This window comes from Rhinolophus sinicus, linkage group LG03, assembly GCF_036562045.2.
Source record: "Rhinolophus sinicus isolate RSC01 linkage group LG03, ASM3656204v1, whole genome shotgun sequence".
NCBI classification, from domain to species: Eukaryota; Metazoa; Chordata; class Mammalia; order Chiroptera; family Rhinolophidae; genus Rhinolophus; species Rhinolophus sinicus.
The window spans coordinates 154,263,114-154,280,215 of record NC_133753.1 but is presented as its reverse complement, the minus strand read 5'-3'; the positions used below and the strand labels follow the sequence as shown (position 1 = coordinate 154,280,215).

At 39.1% G+C, this 17,102-nt stretch overlaps 1 protein-coding gene across 1 annotated transcript in view; it reads left to right on the top strand.

Annotated features, from left to right (window-relative positions):
- The window catches only part of MAP1B (microtubule associated protein 1B), a 93,755-nt gene that overhangs the window by 5,546 nt on the left and 71,107 nt on the right, over positions 1-17,102 (top strand). Inside the window, exon 2 of the mRNA XM_019728087.2 lies at positions 2,959-3,060. Within this exon, the coding sequence (XP_019583646.2) occupies positions 2,959-3,060 (102 nt within the window). The remainder of the gene's footprint in view (positions 1-2,958; positions 3,061-17,102) is intronic.

The window sequence follows — 17,102 nt, the reverse complement described above, 5'->3', positions numbered from 1 at the left end:
CCCATCGGGGTAAGCCAATAAGGGGCATAGTCTTCATAGAGTGCTGGAGAAGCAAAGCCTCAAGGAGCAGCTTGACCTGGCATTTATTGGGTGGGAGGTGGGGGTAGTCAGAAAAAGGGCCAGGAATTTATCATGGCTTCTCTACAACCCATCAGAGACCAGGATGACCTGCTTCTGAAAGCCTCTTCAGAGTGACCTCTTTTCCAAAAGCCATAGGCCCAAAAGAGGGCCCACTAATGGCTTTCTCTTAGATGCAATGAGGAGATACATAAACCTACTAAATGTAGTATGAATTTTCATTGAGAAATACTATTTCCCTTTAGGAACATTATCTAGTAGAAGGTACAAAATAATTACAAAACTATTTTATTTCTATTAGGTTGGTGCAACAGTAATTGCAGTTTTTGCAATTATTTTTAACCTTTTAAACTGCAATTACTTTTGCACCAACCTAGTAAAATAGGTATGGAAAGTGGCCTGGTTCCAAAAGCTTCCTTTCCAACTAAAATAACCAGTAAATCCATTGTAACCTTTATTTTATAAGTGGTAGTAGTGATAATGCATTGTTAAGAAGCAATTTGGCTAGAAATTGCCCCTTTGAAAAGAGAACCTTAAATTGTTAGTTTCATTGGGTGTAAAAAAATGAGAAATATTTTTATCAGCTGTTTACTAGTGTAATTTAAAAATTACCAAATGGTTTTTCTACTATCATGCTTTTTCCATTGTTAAATTCCAAATCATACAGCCAGGAGTTTATGAAGTATAAAGCAAGCAATTAATTGCATGTGTCATGACAACTTAATTGAAACCAAGGGAAAAATGTCAAACAACAATGTAAGAGCAAGTCTGTGTATAACCCAAGATGAAGTCATTCAAATGATGTAGCAACTTGGACATTACTTAGAACAAAGGCAGAAAAGTTGTATGAATTTAATTTAAATACATATGTCTCATTATTAACTTATTGACCCAACTTGACGAGCCAGAAGACCTGGAGCACAGAGAATCCAGTTGACAATTACAAATTGAGCAGCTCAGACAGGAGCTTGACAATTTTTTACATTAGATGAGTATATAGTGTACATATAGATTGAAGTAAAATATTCTAATGAATTCAGACTTTTCAACCTGTCAAGCTTTCTGTGAAACAAAAAGAATCCATTTATCATTTCAGCACTGAAAAGATCCACAAAATCTCCACATGCCTTTCTTGTTAAAATTTAAATACTCCATTAGCACAAATGCAAACTGAGGCTGTTAATGTTTCCAGGGAGACCCGTAAAGGCTCCCTCATAACTTAGCCTCTCTTTAGGGATGTTAACTCTTTCACACCTGAATTCTTCCCATGGATTATATGAGAAATGTATGCCTCTATTTAGTGGACATACATCTATCTATTGGAAAACATTCTTCATAGTCCAAAAGTTATTTGGTATATAATCTGAAGATATTTTTGATGTGCAGTGAACTGAGTTTCCAGAATCTTTTTGTATTGTGTGTGTGTGTCTACATCTATATATATATATCTATATCTGTCTAGCTATTTAATTTACTTTGATTCTTTCAAGATAGGAAGACTGAACAAGATAAATGGGAGTAGATGCAGATAATGCATTAATGATTTTGAGGTGTGTTTAAATAACACACTGCCATTTATACTCCCAAGTCCATATGCATAACTGATGACCAGCAAAAATGATTAAATGATCCAGTGTTTACCTAGAGATAGCTCACCTACTATGTTATACCTAGAGCTTCAAGCCCCTGCTCTTAGTAGGTATGTAATAAATGATTATTGTTCCAGAGGATTGTTGGCAAGGAAGGATGCTCCATGCAAGAGTACAATCACGGATACTACATACTGGCTCTACCATGAGCCGTTTATTTGGGAAAATATAAATATATATAAAAACACACTCCAGAGTTCTGTGGCTCCCCAGTTTTCCCTGAGTTTCACCCCAGTTCTCCCTTCTCTGTGTCTTCTGGGTTGCCCTTTAGCTAGCCCCTTTGGAAGGGCAGGACAGAGGAGGGCAGATGGAGGAGGAAGGAAGCGACTAGAAAGGCAGTGGAGCCTCAGCATTCTTTGCCCTGGTGTTTCTCTCGCCCCCATTTCTAGCCTAGGGAACAGAAACCTGAACTTCTGTGGGAAGAGACAGTTCATGGCCCCCAACTCTGCAGAAAGCTTATAAAGTATAAAAAGTTGCCACATTTCTTAGCCTCTGGATAAGAAAATTCAACACAACTAACAATTGTGAATGAAAGAGCTGCTTGCCAAGCTAGTCAGGTAAAATAAAAGCCTGGGAGGGCAGGCAGGCCGAGTCTTGAAGATTGAGATCCAGCCTTTTTATCAAAAGATCACACAAAGTTTGAATTGATATCCAGGGGTAGAGAAACCAAGGTCAAAAGTGGGATATGGGTAAAAAAGAAAGAAAGAAACTACACATGCACACAAACTGCATATGCACACTGCAAAAACCTCATTTTAAAAACAAAGGCTTAGACTCGTATGTCAGCCCCCATAGCTCTGGCTTTTCCACCCTCATTCTACATTTTCTTGCCATTTATAAGTGGATCCTAAGACAGCTAGATAATGTTGGGTGGCTTTTTAACTACTACAGAGCTCACCATCTTCCTGTCCTTTCCACTCCCTCCCTGGAGTAAAAAGCCTATCATTTTCCTAATAACTGTTTTCTTTCACTCTCCCAGAAAAGCTGCATTTACGTTTTATGAGGGGCAGAAGTTCAGTCCACACTGCTAGTTAGCCCTCCTCTGTGGCCTGGTGGAGAGACGTCCCCAGCCCTCCCATCTTGTGGGCGTCTGCTGCCCATCACCAAGCTCTTTAGAAAAGGAGTTTCCACATCCTCCCTTAAAGCCTGAGAAATGTTACAGTGATGTTTTCCAAACCATTCTGAAATGACTAACTGGAGGTCTGTCAACTGTCTTCACTTCCCTCCTTAGGAATCCGATCATGGGACACAAATCTGATTGAATGCAACTTAGATCAAGAACTGAAACTTTTTGTATCCAGACACTCTGCAAGATTCTCTCCTGAGGTCCCAGGTGAGGCTTTGGTTCTGTATTAGTTAACCTAGAATTTGAAAGGATGAGGAAACAGGCCATTGGCTGGAAAGCTTTGCCTGAGGCAGCAAAAAAGACTTTCTCTTATTGCTAAAGGATTCTTTGTATTTGTTATTATCTACTGGATTAGCCAGAAGGCATATTTTAAGAAAGTCAACTCTAAGTTGTCACTGTGTGGATTATGTATTTTGTCCATTCTTAATGAGAAATTTTAAGTTCTGGGGTCATTTATTTATTAATTTATTTTGCTATCTTACTGTACTCTGACCTTAAGGGAATGCAAACTATGTAAATGTTAATTTTACTCAAATGAAGTTATGAATTGGATGCCTCCAGAATCCCTTATTCCCCCTCCCTCCCAAGATAGAGGAAACATCTGCGTTTCAAAATGAAATATACATCATCATTTCATCTTTGCAACATCATCCACTTTTCTTAGTGAGGGTAAAAAAAGTCTGAAATTCCAAACTGCTGTTAAAAATTCCAAACTGCTGTTTCAGAGATGAAAAAGAATACTACAGAAAAATGAAAGGTAAGGACACACAATTTTGTCAGATGTGCAAATGCTGCTGCCGACCAGCCACTTCACTGGGGATGTACCCTGACCTCTAGGACTGGGGATAAGGCAGACTCACTCATCTTGTCTTCCTCTTGTGATCAGTGACCCATATTTCTCCCACTTGGTCACATTTCAAATTATGAGCAAAGTTGATGGCCCATAAGTACTCCAAACCTGAGCTGTATTTCTCCAAAGCTCTGCCATTGATCCATCATAGATAAAGTATTGCATTTTATTTCTTGAATATCACTTCAATTTTATGTAAAATAGAGTAGAGAGAACTCTTCTGTCTATGTGATTTTGTTGTATGATTGCTAATTTTATTGGCATCCATATAACCTTAGGAATGGGTTCAGTGTCTTTTGACTGATACATCATTCAATCAGCCTTGTGCATGATGAGGTTTGAAACCACTTATGGAATGTCAGCGCCTTCATGAATCACACTTGGCTGCAGCAATATGCCCATGAGACTGTCCCAGTTCTTTGAGTTTGCTACTAGAATAAAATCCCACATGTTCTAGTTATCAAAGGAATTGTAGCTTTCAAGAATGGAATTGAGTAAAGATGCTAAGAAAAATGGAGCAAGAATGGACTCATTAAAAGGTAAACCTGCTGCAAAGCCATGTGAAAAATCAGCTCCTAAGTAACTTTGCATGAAGACAAAAGACAGAATGATCCAGAGGCTATCAGACAGCACATGATATGCTGAAGTAAAGGTACAGTATATGGTTGTTTCTCTCCCTCCTTGCTACTGTGTTGTATTTTTATGTCTTGCACACCTCCATAACTTTAAAAATCATCTCACAAAAAGGGAAATAAGGGAAGTATCCTTTTCTAACAAGTATGTTTCAAAATGTAACATTCAAGCTTTTATCCTTTCTTTGTAGATTGTTCTGACTTTCTTACTATGACTGTTTGTAAAACTACTTGTTTTTTTTTTTTGGTAAATGAAGCCTGTGATTCCCATTGTGCATTCATGTTTGGGTTGACTTTAGAGAGTGACAGCTATGTGTTGCAAAATGAAAGGCTGCAAGAATTGCTAAAGAATTAACCATTTTTGGACCAAAGACCTAGTATTACTCTAGTGGACAGGGAAGGTTGGTCCCCCACAACCCACCCCATTAGCCTCATGTCCCCCATTCTCCTTCGTTTTCCTGCATCACCTACAGTAAGGCTTGGTTTACCCATCTAGTTGTATCTGTGCTGAGCTAGATGCTGTGTCTGGAGACAGCTTATGAAAGGCTGGCGATAGCCTCAAATGCAACTAGCAGCACCGTATTTGATCTCTGGGACTAGTTTACCCCAGATACTAGTTTTTAAACTTGGATTTGAGGTTCATTTTGCCTGTCTTTTTAGGACTGCAGGTCTCATTCAGGACCGCTCTGAAAGGTTTAGGCATCTTGAACAAATACCCTTTGAGCAGGAACCTGGATGATGACGCTTTCTCTGCACAAGGTGGGGGTTGTGTAGTATGAATGGTGAGGTTGCAGATCGCCCAGTTCTTCAGAATGGGAGCTCTGGGATCGCTAAGCGCCATGCAACTGTGGCAGACTGTGATTCTTGGAATGGGCAGTCATTTCGGGCCATCTGAATGCTACAGACGTGTTGCAGCGTTGCCTTCCCTAAAGATCTTTCAACAGACATCTGCTGTGTGCGCAGAGCAGGTGTCTGCTGATCTGCCCTGATGTAAAACCATTCCTGGCCACAGCTAAGCTGGGCGGGCTCAAGGGAGACCCGTTTTCTCGAGAGAAAAGGTTCGTTACTCTCAGGCTTTCACTCAAGTTAAAGTTCAACAATTGAGTCTTTTCAAAATAGAGCAACAGTCTTATGTTTCCTTATAGTATGGATTTACCTGCTATCATACACATTTTTATTTATATATTATAGCATGTTTTTTTGTACCTTGGTCATATTGGATGAGAATCATTTTTAGAAGCCTCACCACAAGAGTAGAGCTAGGCTTCATTCTCCATTCCTATTTGCTTCTTTCCCTAATTTAACTTGAGAGCTATCTATGTCTATTAATACATATAACAATAAAGGAGGATATCTCCTAGGAGTTATAGGAAATGCCCCATGATTGTCTGTGTTAGATATCATTTCAAAACAACCAGCAAGTACAAACCATTCCTAATCCAAGGGACACTTCACTTTAGAAGGAAAATTCATTTTAATTCCCCCCCCCATCATTGTGCCACTTCTGCCTATTAAAATAATTAAACATTTTTGAGAACCTAAATCCTCCCCAGCAACATAGCATCATGATAGAGTGCAGATTCTGGACCCTAGCTCTGACTACTATTTACTAGAGGATCTTGGATATGTTCCTTAACCATGTTATGCCGCTGTTTTGTTGTTTGTAAAACAGGGACGATCACTTCTACCTCATAGAATTTTCATGAGAATCAAATGAGTTAATGTGTGTAAAGATCTTGAAACAGTGCCTGTCACATGGTGAAGCAATAAACATGAGCTAGTGTTAAAATTGTCTCCCTTGCTGAAAATCTATTTGACTTGTATATTTGGTGATTATTATTATCTATGGGAAATACTGGCTTTAGATATGGGCTGGCTTCCTTTCTGTAACGATATTAAAATTTGTGTTAAAGATGTTTCTCAAAGAAACAATTTTGCGGTCAGCATTATCAGAAGGAACATAACTGCTGAACATAGAATGTTCAGCAACATTCTGTGGCTGAATTTAGGAAGGTCTTTCTGGTGTGAGAGCAAAAAGGAAACAATGCATTAAGGTACTGGCATAGCAGAACCTTAGGGCAGGGTCAAAGACCGTTTGCAAAGTGGTCCTGTCAGTGCCCATGTAAGGATGCTGTCGAGAGAGGGTGGGAGTCGGCTTTCTCACTGTGATAAATCTAGCCATGCTGTAGGAAAAAAATTCCCCTACCCTTGTAGGTTCTTTGTGTTGGTCTATTAATTAAATTGAAGTAAGACAGATTAACAGGAGAAACACAAATTTAACCTCACAAAGATAATGAAACCCAAGGGCAAGTTGGGCAATTGAGGGTCATATGCCACCCTAAGCTAAGGAATAGGTTAAGGGCCTGGAACTTCAAAGGGGAGGAGGGTAATTCACAGGACAATAAGAAGAGCAGATGTTTGGTAATTAGATGTTTGCCCTGCCATGTAGGTCATTCAGGTAAAAGTTACCTTTGGTAATAGCTCCTTCTATGAGTCAGGCCCCCTAATTAAATTCTTCTAGGTGGTTCCGGGAGAAGTAAAAGTTTTTCTTGAGTCTTCTGGGTCTTGCCTTCAGCTCCTAAAAATCCACAGATGCCAAAGTGGCATATTTAGGGGTCACGTATTCTGCTCCCCTTCAATGGGCAACTTCTTCCACTCTGTTCTACCACTCGTTCTACTTTCTCCAATCAACAAGTGACTATAGACTTTGGCAGTTTTAAGAAACTGAGATTTGTTGTGGTTTATTTTCCTTAGTCAATTGAATAAATATTAAGACGTTGGCATGTTTACATTTTGTCACTAGTTTTATAACTCTTAGATCACATTCACAAAAACCTTCATACAATGTGATTGATTTTGTAATGTGCATATGGGTGGTTCTGTTTAAGAACCCATGCCTTTTGTCTAGAAGATAAACAAACCACAGCTGAGCATCGTCAGATCTGTGCTGAGGGACTGCTAAAAATATCTGGCCTCGAGATTGGTTTTTGATGGAGAATTAAAATCAAGCCCCTTGAATTTAAGTCATGCGAATCCTGTACTCCTTTTGACATTAGTGAGTCAAGGTTTTACAATATTTGCCAACAGAATGATAAGAAAATGCTAAATCGCCCTTAGCAAAGGTCTAAGAATATTTTCAGCCATCTCCTATCTCTGTCTAGACTTGTATGTTTAGTCTGTCGTTGTAAAGAATTATAGCCTAATTGTACGTGCCTAGAATGCATCAACTGCTCTATGACAGGGAGTAATGAATATGTTTTCAGCCCAGCTCCCAACCTTTAAACAATAAAGCACACAAATACATGTTTAGTTGCATTCAAGAGGCTGACTTAACCGTCAAGGAATCTTCAGTTTCAGAGGGAATGGAAATACTTAATCCTCATGTTTTCTCTCTCAGGTGCGCATGCACAGGTACAGGCACTTACCCATATGCCCACACAGCTCGGCTCACCTTTTCTCATTGCATCGCCATCCAAGGTTATGGGAGGAGTCCTAGTATTAGAAGAAAATGACACGTAGCCTTATTTTTGTTGAAGTAACCAGATCTCTGTTTAACACCAGTTGAGGTCAATGCTGCCCGCTTGGGTAGGGGACTCCCATTTTGATGCAAATCATTCACCTTTTCTTCCACTTGCCCCCTGCTCTGCAGCCTTCCCAGCCAGGCTGGGGGCAGTCGGTGGAGTAATCAGCAGCCCCTCCTGCGTTTGCTCCCGCCTCAGTGCTCCCATTCACTCACATGTTAGAGCCCGATGGGGCAACTGCCTGGTCGGCCCCATTCGCATTCCTTTGAAATGGTGAAGAAGCCAAACTTTCCGACAACCAGAATTTTGTAGTGTATGCAACCCAAGGCCTGTTTCCTGTGAGGTTTACATTTTGCTCAATTCTGAAACGTGCTGATTCTTGAAATCCCTAGGTACTCATGCACTAATGTATTTTTTTTCGGGTGCAAGTGTGGCCAACAAAAAGAAGTAACATGGTGTTTCATTGCCACTCAGGTGCTTTCATTCCTTGGGGTTGTTGATAGCTCATTCAGACCACCCCAGAAATGCAGAAATGCCTATTTATCTCACTTTTTAAAATTTTTGAAGTAAAAGGATGTTTTACTCGACCAACTGTAGTGGCTCTTAAGTGGTTCCTAATGGATACTGTGGAACCGCTCAATAGAGACACACAAAGGTGGCAGAAAATTGGCTGCGTGGGCCCAGTGGCCATTTTGGGGAATGTCAGTAATCCGTCATTCAATCCAACTAAGTGCATTTCAGAACAGCTGCTAACACTGCCAACCAAGGACAGCATCTCCTGCCGATTGTCAGTGCTTTTGTCTTCATTTCCAGAGACCAAAGAAAGTGTTTTGTTGTTTGTTTTTAAGTATGCAACATCAGTAAACCACCAAGCACATACAGTCCTTTTTACTGCCTGCTTTTGCATTTTTGTCTCAGGTATTTTATTCAGCATCTATGGACACATGCTGTAAATAATGGTGGACAGTGAGGAATAAGGCATATTTTAATAGATTTCTTTAAAAAATATCAAGTACTATTTTTGAGAGCTTATTAATAAGCAAGGGATTGTAAAGGAATGATAGATGGAAGAATAAGGCATCATCACTTGTTTATAATTTCATTGGGAAAAATATCATTACAGCTTTCGAAAACACTAAAAGACTGTTTTCTTAATTTCCGAACTCTGTGTGTGTGTGTGTGTGTGTGTGTGTGTGTGTGTGTGCGCGTGCATGTGTGTGTGTGAGAGAGAGAGGGAGAGAGAGAGAGAGAGAGAGAGCGCGAGAGAGGAAAGAGAGATTGAGATTTACTCAAATCCCTAAAGAAGGGAAGGGGTGACAATGGAGATCATAACAGGCATCGCGTTTTGATTGTTTGATCATAGATTTAGTAACAGTGACAAAGGTTACCCAGGTACCAGCACTCCCCCACGCCCAGCAGAAACCCGGGACTAATTAAACGCTACCCAGGCAACCATTAAGTGTCCCCAAACATCATACTCCAGGGCTTAGGCCTTTGTTTTCTCTGCTGTGGTCTACCGGTAATTTCTCCTGCCTGGGAAGTTAGATTTCCTTGGCGGTAGAGAAATGTGAGAAAGAAAGAAGTGCCCCTGGGGAAGTACACTTAAAAATGACCACAGGGACTGGAGAAATTAACAGAAACACAAGACAAAAATAATGTTATTTTAATAATTCCAACCTATGTTAAAGACTTGCCTGTAGTCAGGACTGGTGAGATAACTGCTCACAGAAAATTCAACAGGACAGTCTACACATGATTTAAAAATAAAACTATTTAATTAAAAACGAACAAAAAATGCTTAGGGAAGGTGGTGTTTTATTGGATGTGGGTCCTGTCTGAAGTTGCACGCCTCATTTTGAAGACTCAAACTGAGGTTTTCCTCTAAACATTGCCTTGTGGGGTTCATTGTCTGAGGGGTTAAGATAAAATGTGAACATCCGAGGACCTGCCTTGGTTTGGAAAGTCCTCTAAATCCGCCCTTTGCCGCTCTTGTTTTCTTAATCAAACAGGTTTCTTTGGAAGCTATGAGTAAAGGAGCCACAGCTGAGCATTTTGGATCAATTCACAGATTCCTTTTTTGCATCTCACACAGATAGTCGAGGGAAGGAACGGCTGCTACCCTGAGAGAGCACTGCATTTTGAGCGTACCTGACCCCAGGACACGACTCCCTATGGATGTTGCTTTTTGGTTCCTGACATGTCAGTCAGTGGAAGTGTCACACTTGGGGAAGTTACCTTGAGAGCAATAAAAGTAAAGAGGGAATAAATTCTGCAACCCAGGCCAGCAACACACTTGGTGCAGAGCTCAGCCATTTTGAGCAGTTAACTCTCCGCCTTCTAAACTCTCACCTGGGAGTTTTGATGTTTGTGAAAGACCTGAAAAACAAGAAAACAAGTGTGAAAACTACTTGATAGAAAACCCCTCCACTTTTAATTTCTGTGTGTGTGTGTGTGTGTGTGAGAGAGAGAGAGAGAGAGAGAGAGAGAGAGAGAGAAGAGAGGGAGGGAGGAAGGAAGCGATACCTTATCTTCTAATCCATTTGGTAAGTGATAATCTTTTCACAGTATATGGTACATCTTTTTAGAAGGTGCCTTATTATCAGCCAGTCTGTCATTAGATATTTATGTAGCAGTTCCTGTAGCAAGACACATTTCCAGTTCCAGTTCCTGGCTCTGCCGGCCCAAAGAAAGTGTATAAAGTAATCCTGGCCTGAGAGTTGTTTACAACTGAGCGTGGAATAAGAGAACAAGTTAGTATATAATGTTTGCCAAACGAGAATTTTGCAGGAGGGTACTTCTGTAACATCTGTTTGTTCAGGCTATTTTTAAAAAGGTATGTACATAAAAATATACACTAAAATCATGTTATCTACACAAACTGAAGCAGAAATACAACAGATCTAATGCACTGGATTCTCTTTGTGACCAAAGATTTTTGGATCCAAACTGAATTAATTTCCCTAGTTTGGAACTGTATTTTAAGGTAAGCCATTTGATTTAATTATGAAAAGACTCAAGTACTATTTTAAGGATTCACCCCCTCAGAAAGCAGGTGAGAACCGAACTGCTTGAGTGTTGGAATATTGTCCGTTGGCAGACTCTGAAGACACTTGACAGATTGTGAAAGTGAAAGGTTTTATGGAAATAAATCTGAAGTCTTTGGTTCACTGCCCTGAGGCTAGAATGGACCCTTTGGAGAGTTCTGATTTAGCTGTTCCTGTATCAGGGGAAGCAGGGAGGGGATTTGTGTTGTGAGCTGCTTCCCAGGAGCCTCCCCTCTCCAGAGACCTGGAAGCCTGACCTAATGCAGCAGCTCTGGGTGCACCTGAGACTATTGTTGCCCATGTAGCCCCCCTGAAAAGTTGCTGTGAGGCCTTGTCTCGTCAGCAAAATAAAGGGCTTAGACTAGATCAGGGCACTTGAGACTTGGTTCTGCCAGCTGTAAGTTTTGTAAACCATTAACAGATAGTCAGTGGGAAAGAATTCCATCATGAAATAAGTCTGGGAATCTAGACATACTCGATCTTATTCTTTGAGGAGCCATAATGTATGTGACCGCTTATAAATAAACTTGTGTAATTTTGTACAACCATAAATTTTCTTAACCTATTTAACTGGTCACTTTTAACGTTGCTCTTTCTCAGGGATCTAGATTTCTCTAGAACACAATTTGGGAAAGGATGTACTAAATGACTTCAGAGTCACTTCCAGTGTTTATATTCTATGATTCCATGGATTTTTACTAAATTGCCTCATCTGTTGACATATAGAAGGGAACTTGTTCTCTGTTTAGCTTAAAATGTTTTTTAATCCAGGTTTTAAAAATTCAATGAAAGAATTTAGTTTAGAAAATATGCCTGTCTGTTCTGATAGGGTTATTAATTTCAGGGGAATGTTCACAGCTTTGTGACACTCAGGCTGATTTCCTAGTTTGGGAATTCTTGGCCCTTTGCTTTTTCCATCTGTCTTTACCTTGCAGACAGACCGATCAAGACAAAATTTAATGGTGTTTGCACAATGCCAAACACCTGCATGGAAAGTGTTTCAAAAGTCAAATTTGTTTTATCTACATAGTGTCAAACAGGAACTAGCTGCATTTTTTTTTCGTTATAATTAGAATTTCCACATTGTTGTTTGGTGCTGCATTGAGCCTCAGATTAGCTACTTAGGCACAGATCTTTGGAAGGAGGCTGAAGATTGAATTTCATGAGTTCTCGCGATCATCTGTAGGTTGAGTGGGTTCAAAGTGGCAGGTACATCGTTTGTTATGGCTAATTGAGAATGGCCTCCATTTTAATAAGCATGATCAGCTATGCATATCTTGTCATGTGAACCATCAATTAGCACAACGTGATTTAACAAGGCAGCATGTGCAGATATGAGCGCCCTTGGGAAGCAATGCTCCAATCAAATTATTCCTGACAGTGTATAACTTGCATACAGGTAATCATCAGAAAGCCATGATTATCCAGAAGGAAAAGTGATTTTTATGCTAATACATCATATGATTGTTGGTATCTTTAGTACCTTTAAGGTAACAATTTCAAATTAGGTCCTATCCCTAATTTGATCATGTTTGCAAAAAAATGTTTAATTCACTCACTAAAACCTACATGTAATATCATTTTTCCAGCAAACTTTACAGAGTGTTCTAAAACCCGAATAAAATAATTTGTATACAATAACAACATTAATGATACTATTTCTATGGATGGTGGTCTATTTCTAAATATGGTGGTCTTGTTTATCAGATAGTCTGCTGACTAGAGAGTCGCCAATGTGGGATTATTGTTTTTTGAAGTTTTAGAATTCAATGGTATAGTGCTTTCTGTTATACGAATACCTCAAATTTACCTAGAAATGACTTAGGATTGCTAAATCAAATTAATACGTTAGCCCAGGATATACTTAAACTATTTATAGAAAGCATGCACTTAGAAATCTGTTATTCCTTCTTCCTCCCAAGCAGAGTGATCTTTTCAAAGAGAGGTTTTTGCAAAGAGGTATTGCACTCCTTGGGCAAATATTGGCATTTTATTGAAACACAGGCCAAGAGAGATGTACTCACATAAGAGAATGCACTTTGCCACCTCCTTGGAACCCAGTCTCAGAACAGTCTGAGTTCTCGTGGGATGAGTCAGGAGAATCCCCTGTGCTCAGGTCTTAGTCATGGACGCTAGTGGTCACTAGACTGTCAGAAAGGGGGTGTCATTAACATGATTGTATTTCTGTCTAGAACAATGGATAGCCTTGGCTGTAATACTGCTTCTGAAAATGTCTCATTGGTCCTAGATATTGCAGAAGAACTCAGGACTGCTGTAGAGAAAGAAGGGAAGTGTGGAGAAAGCAGCACCGCAGTCGTCCAGATAGCTTTAAAAAAATCTGAGAGTTTGCAAAATATGCATCAGCCGATTTCATTTACATTGTCCTGTTGCATATACAACCAGTGCACCCCACTCCTAAGTCCCACCCAGTTTTCCATTCTACTTCCTGTATCTGTTGCATATGAAAACTTAATTTTTAAAATAGATAGTTGTCTTCTCCATGTATCATCTTACCTCTTAATGAGCTAATAAACACAAAAACCCAACCAAGTGATAAAAGAAATGAGAATTGAGGTTATTTTTAAAGGTTTATCGCCTGTGCTTTAAGATTGCCCAGTATAGCTTTAGATCCTAGGATTAGAAAGGTTGTATGGCTAAAGTTATGTAACATTTACATGCACATATGTAATTATATGTGTGAGTGACTTAGCTTTTATGTTATTTCAAAAACATCTTTCCCTTTTAAAGAAGCATTAGAACATCCAAGTAAATATCTGTTGATGAGAAAGTGTCATTTTTATGTGGGTTTACCTCCTTTCCTTCCATTGTTTTCTCATCTGTATCACTCATGCCTTTCCCCCCATCTAATACCATCTTTCTCTCCTGTTTCTCTTTTCTTCTTCCCCCTTTTCCTAATGTACCCTCTCTACTCTCCAGTTACAGCCGCCTTTTCTACAAATAATGCTGGTGTGGGTTATTTTAAAACATCTAATCAGATCAGTGTCTGCTTTTTAAAGAAACATTACATTATGTATTAGTTATACATATTATTGTATTGTCTTATTTTTACTTTATTATTTTATGCATAGGACAGAGACTATTTGGAGCCATTGGAATAACATTCCAGCATATAAATATAAGTGAAATAATTTGGCAAATTGACTCACTCCAGAGTCATCCAGAAATATGATTCCATCATCAGATAGAAATTTCTGTTGCTGGAATCCTTTAGCCAGCAAATGGATTTTCTATGCTTGGTAAGCAGACTCATCAAAAATATGAAACTAGTTACCTGCCTCTAAAAAGCTCAAACTTACAACTTAAAAAGAAGGAAAAGATAAAAACAACCAAACAAAAACCTACTTTGAATGAGAAAAATGGCAGCCAAAGAGCTTGAATCACAGGACTAGATATTTTAATCTTTTAGGATTCTAACTTTTCAGAAATGGCTTCTTCCCAATTGCAACTGAATGATAAGAGCAAAGGAATGCAATTATCTCTTAACCATAGAACTAAGAACGCCTTAGGCTAATGTCCCTGGGTAAAGAGTCTTAGAACAGTGCCTGGCACTTAGTACAGGGTGAGTGAGACAATGAATAATAAGGTGTCATGGATTTAAGAAAGTATAATTAGCTCTTAGGTTTCAAAATAAGCCACATAATAAATCTGAAAATTTGCAGTGATTATATTGCAAACATTTTTTTTTTCATTATTACAGATTTTCTTTAAACACTGAGGTGTATGTGGCGAATGTTTCTTTATAATAAATTATCAATTACTTTCAGAGACTTGGCAACCTAGAAGCTCTGGTTAAGAGGCACTGCCTTAAGAAGCAATGGGCAAAGCCCTTGGCGTGTAGAGGTTGGGGTACAAAGTCTGCACTCTAATCCCTGTTCTATTGCTAAGTAGATTTGTGCTGTTGTGGACAAATTACATAGCATTTATGAACTTCAGTTTTATTATCTCTAAGGTTTCTTTTATATTTAATCTTCTGTGATATACTATCAACCTATAGTGAGAAAAGTCATTCTAGTATATAAAGAAATTGGTTTTAATGTCAAGTTAATAATCATAGCTATTGTGTAAAGCCAAGCTGTGTTGTTTATATAAAGTTCTTTGTATTTCTTAGGATACAGTAACTTGCTTGGCTGAACAGTGAGTGAACACATGTTCCCCCAATCTGTCTATTCGTTCCACAAATGTATATTGCTTGTCTTACGAGATCTGGTACTGTGTCAAATACTGAAATTAACCATAGTAAGCAAAATAAATAAATCCACAGCCCCTACATGGTCTTCCATGGAGTGCTCAGTCAAGGTGAAGAGGCCGACATTAATCAAACAGTCGTATAAATCTGTGCTAAGTACCAGGGAAGAGAATATGGTGCTATATACGGATGTAAAAGAGGAAACTCACCTAGTAAGGGGAAAAGTGATAGAACTTTACAGAGCTGAGATTTGTGATGAAGGGTTTTTATTTTCTATGTTAGACATTGGGCACTGTATTTATGTTCCCTTTTAATGCAACATTAGCATTAAACGATTCGTTAATCTAGATTATACAGATATTTCTTGAATTTCACAGGGATCAATGTGAAGTTACAGCAGCACATTTCCTAGGAAATAGGAACAAATAAATTGACATGATTTAAAATGATTTCTGTGAATATATTACCGTTCTTGTAAGCATTCCACTATTTTGCTCTGAGTTAAGAATGAAAGTAAAAGGGAACTATCTGAATATTCATCAACCCCTTAAAGGCATGAGATTAATTACATATTTGCTAGGCTACTAAAATCCCGATGATAGAGAAGTGAAACAACCAAAATTTCTGGATCAGAATTCAGTTTGTGCTGTAACCTGACTGTGGGTCTCGCGTCGTTCTGGAGCATGTCATATGTACATGGTGCTTAGAGGTTCAGTGACGTCGTCCCAGGATCGTCCCTGTGCTTACTTCACAGATCCTCACCTGCTTCATTGTCAAGGCTCTCTTAGTCCAGGCATCTCTTACCGATGTTGTCGATTTTTAAGACCAATTATAAGCAGCTTTCTTGAATAACATCTCTGATCATCTGTCATTTGTCATTTACTTTGTGGTTTAAATGTCCACGCCTCCTCCTCTTCCATTGATAGCTCTTGTATCTAAAATCTCAACTTTTGCATAGAAAAATGCTTTTTCTTTAACCTGGAAGATATGACTGAAGCAGATGGCCCATGCGTTATTTGAAACCAGGGCCTTGTCCTGGGAAAAATAAAACTTGACTTCACCATGAAGTCAAATATCGGACAGACTTTTGTGTTCTATATAGGATTTTATGTGAAGGTGTTAAAACTTCAGTTGAATGCAGATGAACTTTCTTAGTCATTTGCTCAGTCCCAAATCTTGGCTACTCTCCTGACTCTTCCCTGAAATTAAAATACATTGTAAAGAAATGTGGAGATATAAGTAGTTATCATTGGCTTTATTTCTGAAATGCTCTGAACCCTTTCAGCCTGCAGACTTTGTTCTTTTTTCAGGTAGCAAAGTGTTTTTTCCCCATGTACCCGTTTCATTGTTTCTGTTCCTATGGTTCTGATTTCAGCCTTAAAAATATGTATAATTTTTCTCATCGAACTTGTTCTTGCACTCATTCTCTGTCTCATCGTTTTCTCTTTGACTTTGTCCATGTGTGCTGGGGACCTCGCGCTCGTCCTGTACGTCGCTGTCAGTATTCTGCAGTGTTCGTCCTGCTCTTTGCTGCCTCGGATGCAGATTCAAGTTCTGCTGTTGCATTTTGTCTTTCTTGGAATTCTTTTGATTCCACCGGCTTCTTTTTAAATCTTTGCCTATATTCAGCCTAATCTGTTTTTATTATTCTCTGTCACGTCATAGTGACTATGTCTACCATCTTTTATAGATACCAAGTATCATTTTCTAAAATTTTATTTTATTCCCTAGAGAAAGTTGTTTTTAAAAACAGGGTTTTCCACCAAGTCTCAAGACAATGCTCATTTTCGCCTTGTGCTGCAGAATCTTTTCAAAGTTCCTATTTTCTGTTCGTTTTCTCCTTATACAGGGAGAGGGCGGTCCAGGCTCAGCATTTATTAACAGTTAGGGTTGTAGCCATTCTCACTGCCCACTTGCGTGCCGGCATTTTCACCCTTTCCTAATGAGACCCTGGAAGTCAGATTCAGGTATATATCCCCCACTCTGTGTCCATGG